The sequence below is a fragment of the Pomacea canaliculata genome, linkage group LG3, assembly GCF_003073045.1.
Source record: "Pomacea canaliculata isolate SZHN2017 linkage group LG3, ASM307304v1, whole genome shotgun sequence".
Taxonomy (NCBI): Eukaryota; Metazoa; Mollusca; class Gastropoda; order Architaenioglossa; family Ampullariidae; genus Pomacea; species Pomacea canaliculata.
Window position 1 is genome coordinate 18324776 of NC_037592.1, and position 13248 is coordinate 18338023.

The window sequence follows — 13248 nt, forward strand, 5'->3', positions numbered from 1 at the left end:
ATTGCAGAAAAACAGGATTTGGTCATAATCCTTTGATCCCGCGATATTGTTTTTTTATCTCATGTACTGATGTGTTTTACTGTAACTAATTCGGAAGTTCACACTAGTCTTAAACATTGACTGTGGAAATGTAGAGCTATGGCTACAAGACATCTTTAACATGATTACTTTATGAACAAAAGGGGCCGACGACAAAGATGTGTAGATATCTGGTAATTAATATTGATATTAAATATTCTATTAACCAAAACGCGACTCATGTATTGGTTATGAGATGTGCCATCAGGTCCAGTATATTAAACTTAAGTTTCCTTCCACAGTTCTAATGAAAGTAGAATAGTGAACAAACTTTGCGAAAAAAGAGAGAAAAAGAAATGTCTGAAAAGGTTCTACACCTCACGCTTACTAGCGACTTCCGCAAACGTACCAGTGTACGATAACGCGAAGAAAAACAAGAGCATACAGTTGTAGCGGTTCACTGGATTATGAGAGGAATTTTCAAAATAGGTGTGTTTCGAGGCCAGACTTGAACGCGGCAAACATTGACAGTTTGAAGAAATGTGGGTAGAGAATTACAGACGAAGTGGCCGAACAAAGAAGAACGTCTGTAAAATGTTTGCGGTCTGATGCATAGCATGGAAGTCAGGACTAGGAGATCCTACAGAACATGGCATAGAGAGGTCAGCACCAGGAGATCCTAGACTACCACATCAATGGTAAGATGTCAGATACTCACTCCGACAGGTATGATGGACCTTGAAGACATCAGTAGAACAATGTAACATTTTAATCAAGCTCGAAATGGAGGAACATGGTAACCTGGTCAGCTTGTAAACTTTGTGTTGGACGAAGTCGAGGACAACTCCCGATCTCAACTCGGCATCAGGGTGAAACAGATGGCGCGCTTACGGGAACAAATGTTCAAGTTGTACTAACATGCAGCTCTGATTGATTTCCGTGACTGTAAAGATGCGCGCGTAGAATTGGTTTTGAACTGCGAGCATTAATAAATCGACAACAATAAACATGTTTCAATGAGTGATGCTTATGTGGTTTATTGAAACGTTTATGAACAGCCATAACTTGCAGCAGCATGACAAGAAAGGCATGTAAGGAAACATATGAGTACGATTTGGTCACCTTTCCATAAGTCCGTGTGATCTGATTTGTCTTCTTGTGAACGCTGTGAACGTATAAACAGCCAGTGCTTCTACACAGTGAATTCCCTCCTTGTTATAGCGAAAGCCAGCACTAAGGCATGTAGTGCATATCAGAAGAACTTTTATTTCAGAGGTTTATCACAATGAAGGATAAACTGCAACAAACCTAGTTTTAAAGAAGCTGATATCAAGCAGCCAATTAATACTAAGTCTAATGATATTTAAAGCAACACACTTGTGAATACGGGAAGACCTCAGAACATTCGAACAACTTCACAGCTGACATTTTAAAGCCCCGAACAACAGAGTATACCTTGTGTGCGTTCAAAAGAATACAATTTTAAAGATTATAAAATTGATTTGTATTGTTTTCATAAAATAAATTACAATAAATTCTCATTACTTTTTGGAAATTTTTTATTTAATATTTAGAGGGCAAACCTTGAAAGTCTCGTGGAATCTATGGCAAAACGTGAAATATATATATATACACACATAAAAGGGAATACTTAAGATATGAGATCATTCCTGTACCAGACCCTCAAACTCTGTCGCTTGCTTACTGAAAATTTGTTGTTTTGAGTGACCAGCACGACAGCTGTAACTGCTTTGGTCTTGCAGTCAGAAAGTTTATTTTCACGGCCTCCACACCAGCGAGCCTCTCATCTTTTCTCATTTCCTACACTTCTCCATTTTACGGGCAATCAAAAAAGATTCAGTCTTGCAAGATATTACTTCCAGATGCTTAATGGTCTTTTCGGAATAGATGCCCTAAGGTTCTAATAGATATCTGATAAGGAACAAAACACCCGCAGATCGTATCGATAGTCCGAGACTAAACGAGCACACGCGCACCCACGTCACAGTCCGTGAGTCGATCGTCCTGTGTGCACGTGCACACTCTCTATAAATACCTTTCGAAAGGGTGGCATGCCGTGGCGTCTCTGCGAGGTTCCGAGAATCGTCAGAGTGAAAAAGAAGAAAGAGGCGTATCTACTGATGGTGAATACAGATAATGTCACGGTAAGAGAAGCACTTTGTCACTAACGTCTATTCAAGCAAAGTGTCATCAGTGTTGACCAATAAATTACACAAGTTGTTCTTTGAGGCTCAGTCAGCAAGCGAAACATTAGAAGAACACCACGCTGATTAGCAAAATTAAGCTGTCAAAGGGGTAAAGAAACGAGAAAAGTAAAGCAACGAGGTAGGAGAGATGGTCACCCCTTTCATAAATCATCCAGATATGAGAGCAGTCTCCAACACCTCACTCGCTACAGTTCAAAAGGTCATAGGAAGACGTTTATCATTTGTTTGTTTGTTTGACGTCATGACAAATGTTTTGCACACATGAACACACTGCGCGTGAAGTAGAATCAGGGATTTATTTGAAGACCATAAGTAAAAATTAACCTCAGTATATCACATGTTGTCTTCAATCAAAGCCTCAAGACGTTCATTGGCTGTCTGCACCTGGTGTGCACGCTGCTCACGCGCCACCTGTCCATGGCCTCTCAATGTCCGTGGGAACAGACTGGTTTACTAAGATGGAGCGACAGTGCAACGTGGCCATTGGGACAGAAGCCTGGAGAAAACGCAGAGGTTGGTATTTTTTAACTTACACCTCATTTCAAACATCTCTTTGGTTATTCAGCCTGCTTTTCATTGTCACCAAGACTTATCTTCTTCACTAATAAAATAAAATCGATAGTAAAATAATAAAAAACCAGCATGCGCTTAATGACCTTTTATATGCGTCTATAGTCTGTAAGTGTTTTAAAATTATTTGGCAACAGGTGTCCGTGAGAAAGAGGCTGCTACTAGATGAAAGTCCTCCCAGGCTGGCCAATCTCACGGTGGACGCCGGTGGCGCCCTCATTTGGGACAATGTGGACGACATCCTACTTCAAGCTTCTTACATACGTGTTATTGGAGAGTTCCACATGGGCAGTCAAAGCTGCCCTCTCAACAGAAGGGCAACCATCAGCCTATACGGTCAGTCACCTCCGCACCCTTTCCTTATACTTCACAACTTTTAGTCATGACTGTTGAGGAAGCTAGCAGCATCATACAGGGTCTCGTGCTTACCTATATATGCTCTCCTGTAATCAGGCAACTCCATTTCAAAGTACGAGGACACCTGGCTCGGCAGAAAGTTCCTTGGCGTGCGGAGTGGGGGTGTGATGGAGCTGCATGGCAAACCCAAGACATCCTGGACAAGACTAGCACACACAGTCCCAGCCTTGTCCTCCGCCAGCTGTGGCTTCGTCTACAGTCATTCGGTCAGCAGCTAACGAGGGCTTGCTAAATAGTATTAATCATCCTTACTATCATTTTCCTCTTCTTGTTTCCCTCCCAATACCCCACCCCATCCCACCTTTTTCTCTGTCATCAACCACACATACCTCACAAGCACATATTTTGTACTTCCTAGATGGAACTCTTGGTGATGAGAGAAACATGATTTTTTTTTTTCAACAAGCAAACGAATTTTTGGTACTTGTACAGCCATGAATTCACAAATTTCAGACTTCACCATACGCGGCTGAAAACAAAGTTGGTTTATTTGTGACATCATGGTACCCCGATGGCGCTGTATTTGATTTTGGATCTTTCGACGCCAGCACGTGGATGGATCTCCCAACATTTCTAGAAAGTAGGTATTCCAAAGTGGTACTGTTAGTACCAGAGAGTACTAGTAGCAGTAGTACTACGCAATAAGGGGAGTAGGTAGGTGGTGTAGCTGGATTCAAGTGGTAAGTATAATGGTAGAATTCGAAAGGTTCAGAAAAATTAGAAGATAAAATGATCCGCAATATTTGTAATATCACGGTATTGTGTGTGTATATATATATCGTGGGCCTAAGTGGACTTGGATGGTACAAAAAACTGCATAATCACTCGTAATGCAATGGACTGGTGCCACAAACTAAAATATGTTCTGACAGAAATGCCGCAGGGTTGTGTCCTGGCGGCCAGTGTGCGCAGCAGCCTGGGAGTTGGCAGTGAAGCGCTGTTCACTAGCCTGGAACGCCTCGGTGCTCAGCAAGTCAGGAATATCGGACTCGGCGATTCATATGCCTTTATAGCTCGCATGGGTAAGCCGTTCTTAACGAAATAAGAAGTGTGTGTGTGTTTTCGTAGGAAGGTTATTTTTATAACAGAAAGAATTTCCCAGAATTTGTAGCTTTGCATCCAAAAAGACATTTTTTTCACAATGCAGATGCCTTACATTTCAGATTTCCTTCTGGATTACTTTCCTTTCATTGTCTGGCAGCTGCGCCAATGTCAGCAAGTCTACAGAATGTTAAAACTTTTACAGTCGATGGGCAAAATAGATGTCTTCCTAGGTGTCATCGTTATGCATCCTCTAGCTATTATGATCACTTATTTGTCAAGTGCCGGCCAGTTTAAAGAATGTTTGTCTGGCAGGTGACAAGACCACGGCGCTAGAAAGACTGGCCTCAGGAACTCAGTCTCCCGACACCGAGTATCTTCACCTCTCAGTTGCGGAGAGTAACTTGACCTTTAGTGTCAGGTCAAGTGGTACCAATGTTGATTTTCGCGTACTGACGAGCGACCTGGCCTTTCCTGTCATCTCACTGGACAACGACGTGTCGAGCTGGGAACCAGGTAAACATCAAGTATACAAACATTGGATTTTTTCCCAGGACCTGTGACATTCGATTAAGCCAGTGAAGAAGCACAGCACAAGTAAACTGCTTTGAATAAATATGTTATTAAATATGTTATCCGTTTTTCCTCTTCTCTCTTTACACGTTTGTCTAGCATCTAGTGTAGACTCCTTTCATACTTTTAAACTGACTCACAACTGAATTGAACAAAATATTTTGAGAAAATTGACCTTAACTGTTGTTTTTATATGACATTGAAAAGAAATTTGTGTATATGTAGTAAGGGACAGTTGTGGTGGATTGAAGCTTAATATTAGGACTGAATATTCTGAGGAATCCATCAACCGTCTTGCTACCTGAGTTTGTTTGGCATACTTAGCCTGCTTGTACATAAGTTCACTACGAAATGTTTGACTAAAGGGGATGAGGTGGTGATTACCTCCACGGACTACGACTGGGAACAGGTCGAAGTTCGGCGCATCTTGCCTTGCAGTACTTGCAGCAAGAATCAAATTCGATTGGATGGTAAACCATAATTATTTGTTCAAGAGATTGTTTTGGCAGAAATAAACACGTAAAGGACGTTTAACGAAATATTTTAACGTTATTTAATTAGCGTATAAAGATTCATTTTACTAATGTAGGCAAATAAATGTCCACATTTGTAAAAAAAAACCAACAACAAAAAACAAAAACAAAAAAAAACAAAAAACAAACAAAAACAAACAAACAAACAAATCCAGGTACAATGTAGACATATTTTTCACATGATTTTGAAACAGGAGCACTTGACAACATGCACTATGGCGAAGTGTCTCAGAATGTAGACATGCGCGCTGAGGTCGGTCTTCTGACACGCAACATCAAGATCCAGGGCATCATGGAACCGCAATGTTACAACTTCACAGACTACGAATATCTTTTGTGTCAAGCATTTCAGAAAGACACATTTGGAGGACAAATAAAGGTACAGGAAAATTCTTAAGCAAATTTACAAACAAGTGTTTGTATTTTATATCGAAGTTATTTAAAGTTGTATTCATATACAAAATTATACTACTGATGTAAAATACGTTGTTATTAACCAGGTAACCTTTTTTACAAAGATCGCAGGGACGTCTTTCAAAAAGTTCGCTTTTGCAAATTATCTGTTTTATGAAAATACTTGTATATAATTTCTGTGTAACAGGCTTTAAGGGGGTCAACAATTCATGTAGAAGGCGTTGAACTCTATCACATGGGGCAGCAAGCTTCCGTAGGTACGCTGCTTGAATTTGTTGTCCTTCAAGATTATTTCTTCTTTTCCTTTGAGTTTAATGAATTTAGTTTTTGACTTTCAGGATTGTTAAAGCATTATTTACCACCTATATTACTACCACAAGCATACTCTATGTCATGATATTGCAAACGAAAATTTAAACAGCAAAGTAATTGACAAAAGATAACTGCTTTCATGCCTATAGAATTAGCACTTATAAATATATTAATTTTTATAAAGTTTATCATATAAATGTTGTATTGAAGTATTTTTGGTACTGAGATAAATCGGTGTGATCATCATAGAGTAATGTAATCCGTCAAAAACAATGTTCACAATTGTTGCTAACTCGGTAAGAAAGACAACCGCGCATCTTGAGGCCCCTGACACCTGCTCTCTGATGTGTTACAATATCTTTGCCCTTGCAGGTGCCTATCCTCTGCACTTCCACATGATGGTCGAGGCTAGAGGGATGTGGTTCCGAAACAACTCTATTCACCATAGCTTCTCCCGATGTGTCACTGTTCATGGCTCACACAATACAGAGGTAATTCTTTTGTTGTCAGTGTTTGATACACATATACACATATGATCACTGGCATTTACACCTTTAACTTCATCATTCGTTCACTTAACGAACACAGCTCGACGTAGGAGAAGGTCGGTCGTCGAGGCATGCTCAAGGCCTGGGACAGAGGAGATTACCCTGCTCCCCCAACTTGCATGGGTACATGGTTAATGAGGGACGATAAGAATAAAGAAATGGTTGGATTTTGAAAAGTTATGTCTCAGATGTGGTTCTTATGTTCAAGCTTATTTAGATGTCTACAGGAAACCCCTTATGACATGCTCGCCCTTTGTCCCAAACCAGGTGAGCGACCATGTCTGTTATGATCACCTGGGCCACGGCTATTTTCTAGAAGATGCAGTGGAGCAGAACACCACGATGTATAGAAACTTGGGCGTGGGCACTCGCTACGGGATGTTGACACCTGGGGATCGCACTGTCGATATGTGCAAGAACCTCTTAAAGATACCTGAGATTTTCTGCAAGTAAGCCGTACTCTTCCTTCCACATCTCCAATCGTGACAATGACACATCCTTGTTGAGTGAGAGAGAGCACGCAGGCACACGTACACATATATATCCCACATATTAACACACACGTGCACACAAACACACACATTAGCACCAACTTATCCACACACACACACACACATTTATTGAACTACAGTTATTCGCTGTCTCACGTTTGTTCCTGTGTTGGAGTGTGTGAAAGACATAAGCTAAAACAAGGAAGTCATGCGGAACATACGACTGATGGATCTGTCTTATCTTTTACATAAACCAGTGATGTGTCCACATTCTGGCTGACTCACCCCAACAACAACATCATCAACAACGTGGCTGCTGGCTCTGACGTGAGTTGATCATTCTAGACGATTGACTTGACATTAACAGAAAAAGTTTTGGCGAGAGTAAGACTCGGAGTTTGGGTCTCATTCTGCTGGTCTGAGCGGGACGGAAAGTCGCCGGTTCGAGACCTGCTCGGGCCAGCACCCGGACTAGCATGATTATGTATCTGATTTATCCAAGAAGTTAAAGGTGGCGGATTGAAAAGCTTTGGATCGTGTCTGTACGCGGGATGGAACACTTACATTTACTCCCCTTTCTCGGCCACTGAGTTCCGAGAATTGTTACACCTTTTCTTTGGTCTAAACATAATGTATATTTTCGATCAAAGGAACGAAATTATTTTCATTGTTATTTTCACTTTAAGATATTTTTGCTAGATTTCATTTCCTTTCTGCAGATCGTACAATCAGTTCAACATGCTGATAACTTTGAGAATAAATGTTGCTGTGCAGTATGGGTAACTTCTAGTTTGTGTACTTTCTTCCTTGATACTTAGTGCGCTATTGTATACTGATATTAACTGAAATGTATTAATCTTGCTTTACGCTGTATTTTCTTAAAAATACTGTCAGCATCCAATATCCCTCAGTTGTACTGTAATTGGTTTTGAAAATGACAGTGTGAGTGGCTAGAGGCAAAATTGGCATCGCTTGGCAAAATTGAAAAGTTAGGAATGTCTGCTATCTAGTTACCGAGGCTACCTATGTATAAAGCCGGGCAAGGCCTGACCCTGTCTTACATTTGCTCATAATTACAGGGCCATGGCTACGGCATGATCTTCGCAGACCGACCTTTGACCTTGTCAGCCAAAGTGCCTGAATTAGTGGCTTCAGCACCTCCATATTCGTCGCAATACTTCCCCCTCACAAGATTTTATGGAAACGTCGCTCATTCTAACTCACTGGTAGAGTCTTTCAAGTGTGTCTGTGTGTGTGTGTGGCGGGTGGTTTACACTTCTTGTTTGATTTTCAAGGGCCATGGCCTCATAGAAGGGGAGCTGACAACAAAGATAATGGTGTTCCATTTAAAAAGGTATAAAAGCCAAAGATACAAGCCATGCCTTCAAAATAATTACTGAAGAAATTAATATCTCATTGTAGATTTTCTTAATTGAAAAGCATAAAAACGACACAATTCCAAATTCTTTACAGTTGATTTATTATCTGAAGCCAATAAGTCCTACTCTAAGATGCAGTAAAGCTTTACAACTTAAAAAAGAATGAACTTCATCTTTATTCATTTTACATAATGGACAAAGCAGATCACGTGATCTTCTGTATCGAAAACAATGGTCTGCAATATTGGAACACCCACTCTAAATTTGTCCAAAACTGTCATCAAATAGTAATCTAAAGTTAAGTCATCTTCAAATATATTTTAATAGTGCCGGAGATCCCGAATGTAGAAAAAGAAATCTGTGCATGTGAGTGAGAGAGAGAATTATTTTTGTACGGAGCCGGATGGATCAAACAAGGAAGAGAAAATCAGTTCGAATAAGATTAGGAAAGGAATTTACAGGTAATCTGTTTACTCTCTTTTAAACTTTCAGGACGGACTGTTCTTTGACAGCAAAATTGCAAGTGGAGGCGAGAACTATCAGGGAGATGTGGCGCCGCCTAACGCGTCATTCCAACTGCCAACGACTACGATCCCCGAAGTCCTCCCAACGCCAACGGGTCACGTGTCTGGACTCAGATGGAAAGGTAAGTATAGGTGAGGTAGCGGGAGGCTCATCCAGCTTTGTAAACATTCATGGACGTAACATGTCTGGAGAGTTGGAAATAATACTGGTACTAACGTGTGTGTGTGTGTGTGCAATGTTTTCATCTTCATTCATTTCCCGCAGTTTTGTACTGGCAGCTGATTCCTCCACTTTTTTTCCCAAATTCTAGCAGTGTTGTTTGAAAAGTTTTAACGGTATTTTTACAGAGATGAAATATAGTCTTCATTGACCAGCTTCCCGTTAGTAAACAGTTAACTTACTGCTCTGTCCAAATTTATAGTTAGCCTAAAAATGTAATAACTAGTGTTATAAACGTAATGACTAGTGTTATAAAGTAGCCTACCAAGCCCTGGCTTCTGTATGTAAATTTTGTACATGGCAGTAACAATGTCGGCCATCTCAAAGGACTTTTACTATTAGGCCCGTTCTTACCGCCCGTGGGGCCCTTGCCACTATCGCCAGGGTTTCAATCACAAGCGCGGGGCCATGGATGTGTATTGATATCAGTTCGTGGCGGGGCCCCCTGAGCTTGGCCCTGGTTACTGTTGTCCTACGGAAGAAGTAATTGAATCGTTTTCTTTGATTTAAGTCATTTCCGTAAATTATTTTTGAATTATTTTTCTGAAGTGACAGAACAGTTGGCACTTTACTTGGCAGGCTGACGATGTACAAAAACAGAAAACACAACATGTGGCTGAAGGCTGGAAACATTCGAGTGGTTAAATCCTCGTAAGTAACCTAAAGAAGAAGACCTAGTCTAGCCTGCTGCTCTATTGCAGACATTTATGTATCATTACCAAATGTATTTTTATATTTATTGTCATCTGATTTAATGATTTATTCATATACAGATATAAATCTCTGAAAGATGTTGTGCTGAGGTTGGTGGTTGTTTATAAGATTTGCAGATTCTCCACAGAGCTTTGCCGGCGGGAACACGGGGACTGACACAGGGTCTGAGGTCAGCGACAGTGTGTTCATTGGACAGTCTGACAACAGAGGCCAGCCACAGCTGTTTGTTGATCAAGCGAGATGTTCAGTAATTTGATCGAGAAGCCCTCTGTGCTGCTCAACACTTCATTCGCCAGCAGTCCGTACGTGCAGGGGGAGGTTACTGGAATGGCGCTCGGACAACGACCAAGTCTGGCAAAGCTTTTCTCTAACAGTCACACACACACTTTGCATACTTTGTCGAGCGTTTGTTTATATTTGTCCGGCCTTCAGACTGCAGGATATACAACGTTAAGCATGTCACTATTTGGTTTTGAACTGGCTAGTAATCCACTGAACATACAACTTCCGTAAAATGTTTTAAGAACTTATTCTTCATTCCATTTAAATAACAAAACAGAGACAGACAGACAGACAGACAGACAGACAGACAGACAGACAGACAGACAGACAGACAGACAGACGGACAGACAGACAGACAGACAGACACCCACATAAAAGAAGTGAACAATTTTATATGACTTAACAAAGAAATGGATGTTTTTGGAAAACTCCGTCCCACTATTTCTAACTTACAGCCATAAAATTGTATTTTTAAACAGCTATGAAACTGTCTCGGGCGTATCCATGTACCAGGGCCCAATGTTTGTGAAGAACTGCTTCTTTGACCGCTTTTCCCATCAGTGGTGGGCAGACCAGTGGGTGGACAAATACGGCTCCACCCGGCCAGTGATGCCAAAGGGTGCCATTAGTTTCAAGAGAAGTAATATTACCCATCGGTGCCCTATATGTACACCCAGATATCAAGTTTGGCTTCTGCGACAACGTATGTTGTTTGTTTGTTGTTATGAATAAGAATGCAAGTGAAAACCCGGTTACGTTCCTTTTCATCTGAGCAATGTATATACAAAGTGTTTTCAAAATAGTCTTTCATTTTTTTCATATCTTTCCGAGGGTAAATGCTTTCGATAAATGCTGCCTTCAGCAAAGTCTACATGACTCTAACAGAGTTAATTGCAGATTCTGAAAATAAAACAGGATACATGCCAGTTTTGGGAATGTAAAATGTATTAAATTTAAATTGTAGTAAATTTCTTGCCTTCTTTGTTTATTTGTTTCTTTTTTTACTTTCTTTCTTTATTTTCTTTCTTGAACAGGTCAACGACGGCAACTGGGTGTTTCGGGGCAACTCCTCTGTGTACGAGTGGACAGATGACGACGGCAACTTACAGGCGACCTTCAGGGACATGGACGGCTCTGTGACCGGCCAGGCCAACACTCAGATTGTACCCAACACCCCGTTTTTCACCGGCGACAAGTGCAACACAGTTGACTACCCGAACTGGAACATGGCTGCGTGTCCTTACAAATATGTGCAGGTAAATCAGTCGTCTGCTTTTCCAGGTACGATGGCATGTTCCTGACACTGACTTAGAATGTGACTTTATTCACAGAGAACACTTGTAAACATGCCTTTATCATAAAAAACACATTATATATATATAGTATTTATCTGTTTTAGATATATATATATATGGTGATTGTGTTTCATTTTGAGAAATATAAAGGGTATATTAAAAATGTGGGAATGGAGCAAAATTTGCCGTAAGCCCCAGGAGTAATTAATACAGGGCTTATTGTTATACCAGTAAAAAAAGACAGTATCTTAGGATTATAGTAAAGTGGTTGCTGTCCGTAAAAGCAATAGTTCTGTATAACTACACTACTAGTGTTACTGCTATTGTTATCACTAGATACATTCTTATTTAACAAATATGAATGCTATGCTGCATACATTTATTAGCTATGCTGATCATAGAGTACTTAATGTTCAATCAGATGGAGATTATTGGAAGTGACGGTGTCCTTACCAGAACCAACAAAGTCAAGAGTCCTCTCATCCTTATCCGGATGACCAGCCTACCTACCGACATGTCATCCAAGGTAATTATTCATATGTTTATGAGACAGTCTTACATATACAGTATCAAATATTGGTATTTTTTAAAGCTTGTCGCACATGACACAGACATGCTATGGTTTCAGACATCAAACATCCGACACCAGATTTGTGTCTTCTCACACAGGTCGTCATCTACATCAACAGGTCTTGCGCTTCTGAAAACTCTGAAAACTGATGTCCTTCATGTTTTAAGCGATTGTTTGTTTGTGAGAGTCACGTGACCCAGTGCTCGTTCCTTGTGTGCCAGGTACTAACAGGAACACGTTCCTGCTGCGCACTAACATGTCCTACACGGTCAACTTCAACTCCACTCTTGGGAAAGTGCCGACCTACTTCGATATTAACGGATACGGGTTTGAAAAGTAAGACGTTACGATATCGATAAAAAAAACTCCATTCTTAATGTAGAACATGTACGTGTAGAACTATATGTATACATGCTTATCAGAAATTTTCTTTTGGATCCCTCTTTTTCTCTCTTTCTTAATCCTTCTTTGTCTTTCTTTTTTAGTTCGTAGAGATGCCAAGAATATCTGTATGCATGCAAAGTGAGTTTCGATTCGCCACTTGTTACAGGGAAGATATTGTTCGGGTGGGTCTGTGCCTTCCCAAGACAACCACCCAGTTTCAGGTGAAGAGTGACTTTCCTGTTGTCATCAAGAATGACCACATCATGACCTCGTCGTTGGCGGCGCTGGATGCAGACAGCACAGGAAAAGCTTTTTACTTCGACAAGACCACAGGGTTAGACACTCAACAGTGTGTTTACACAAGAACATTACAAATGCAAATAAGGTGCCCCACGCTGATGAAACACACACAAACACACATGAGTAACACACATTTGTAACGAGGGACAGACATGAAGTAAGAGAAATAAAAGGAAGAGATTGCATGAAGATCATCCCAGAATACATAGTCACGTGTTTCACAGTACAGTATGTTGTTGAGACATTTTAAACATTTGTGTCCGTGTTATAGACCACGTGACGTGTGTCGTCCAGATGTTTTTGAAGTTATTATGATCATTATTTTGAAAGACATTATTTATTGTCATATTTTTTCGCTTCCTGTACAGGCTCTTGTTTTTCAAGATTTGGAACAGCTACAACCGAAGCTTCAGTTCTCAGCAGTGCCCTGGAGA

General features: G+C 40.5%; 1 protein-coding gene across 1 annotated transcript; it reads left to right on the plus strand.

The window, feature by feature from the left end:
• Positions 1-2100: 2100 nt before the first annotated feature.
• Positions 2101-12392, plus strand: LOC112560853 (protein DDB_G0287365-like). Its single transcript, XM_025232947.1, has 21 exons — positions 2101-2183; positions 2603-2759; positions 2954-3152; positions 3270-3439; positions 3687-3813; positions 4106-4255; positions 4590-4790; positions 5213-5317; positions 5575-5759; positions 5982-6051; positions 6479-6597; positions 6922-7103; positions 7403-7472; positions 8225-8371; positions 9017-9170; positions 9848-9919; positions 10091-10284; positions 10744-10967; positions 11299-11520; positions 11981-12085; positions 12352-12392. The coding sequence occupies exons 1-16, from the start codon at positions 2176-2178 to the stop codon at positions 9850-9852; spliced, it is 2049 nt and encodes a 682-aa protein (XP_025088732.1). The 5' UTR covers positions 2101-2175; the 3' UTR covers positions 9853-9919; positions 10091-10284; positions 10744-10967; positions 11299-11520; positions 11981-12085; positions 12352-12392.
• The last annotated feature ends 856 nt before the right edge of the window (positions 12393-13248 follow it).

What these genes read in the sequence shown, in the direction of transcription:
- LOC112560853 (XM_025232947.1), top strand. An exon ending in TGCCTTTATAGCTCGCATGG is followed by an intron (nt 4,256 to 4,589) that starts GTAAGCCGTTCT and finishes TTTGTCTGGCAG; the next exon opens with GTGACAAGACCACGGCGCTA. An exon ending in GAATCAAATTCGATTGGATG is followed by an intron (nt 5,318 to 5,574) that starts GTAAACCATAAT and finishes ATTTTGAAACAG; the next exon opens with GAGCACTTGACAACATGCAC.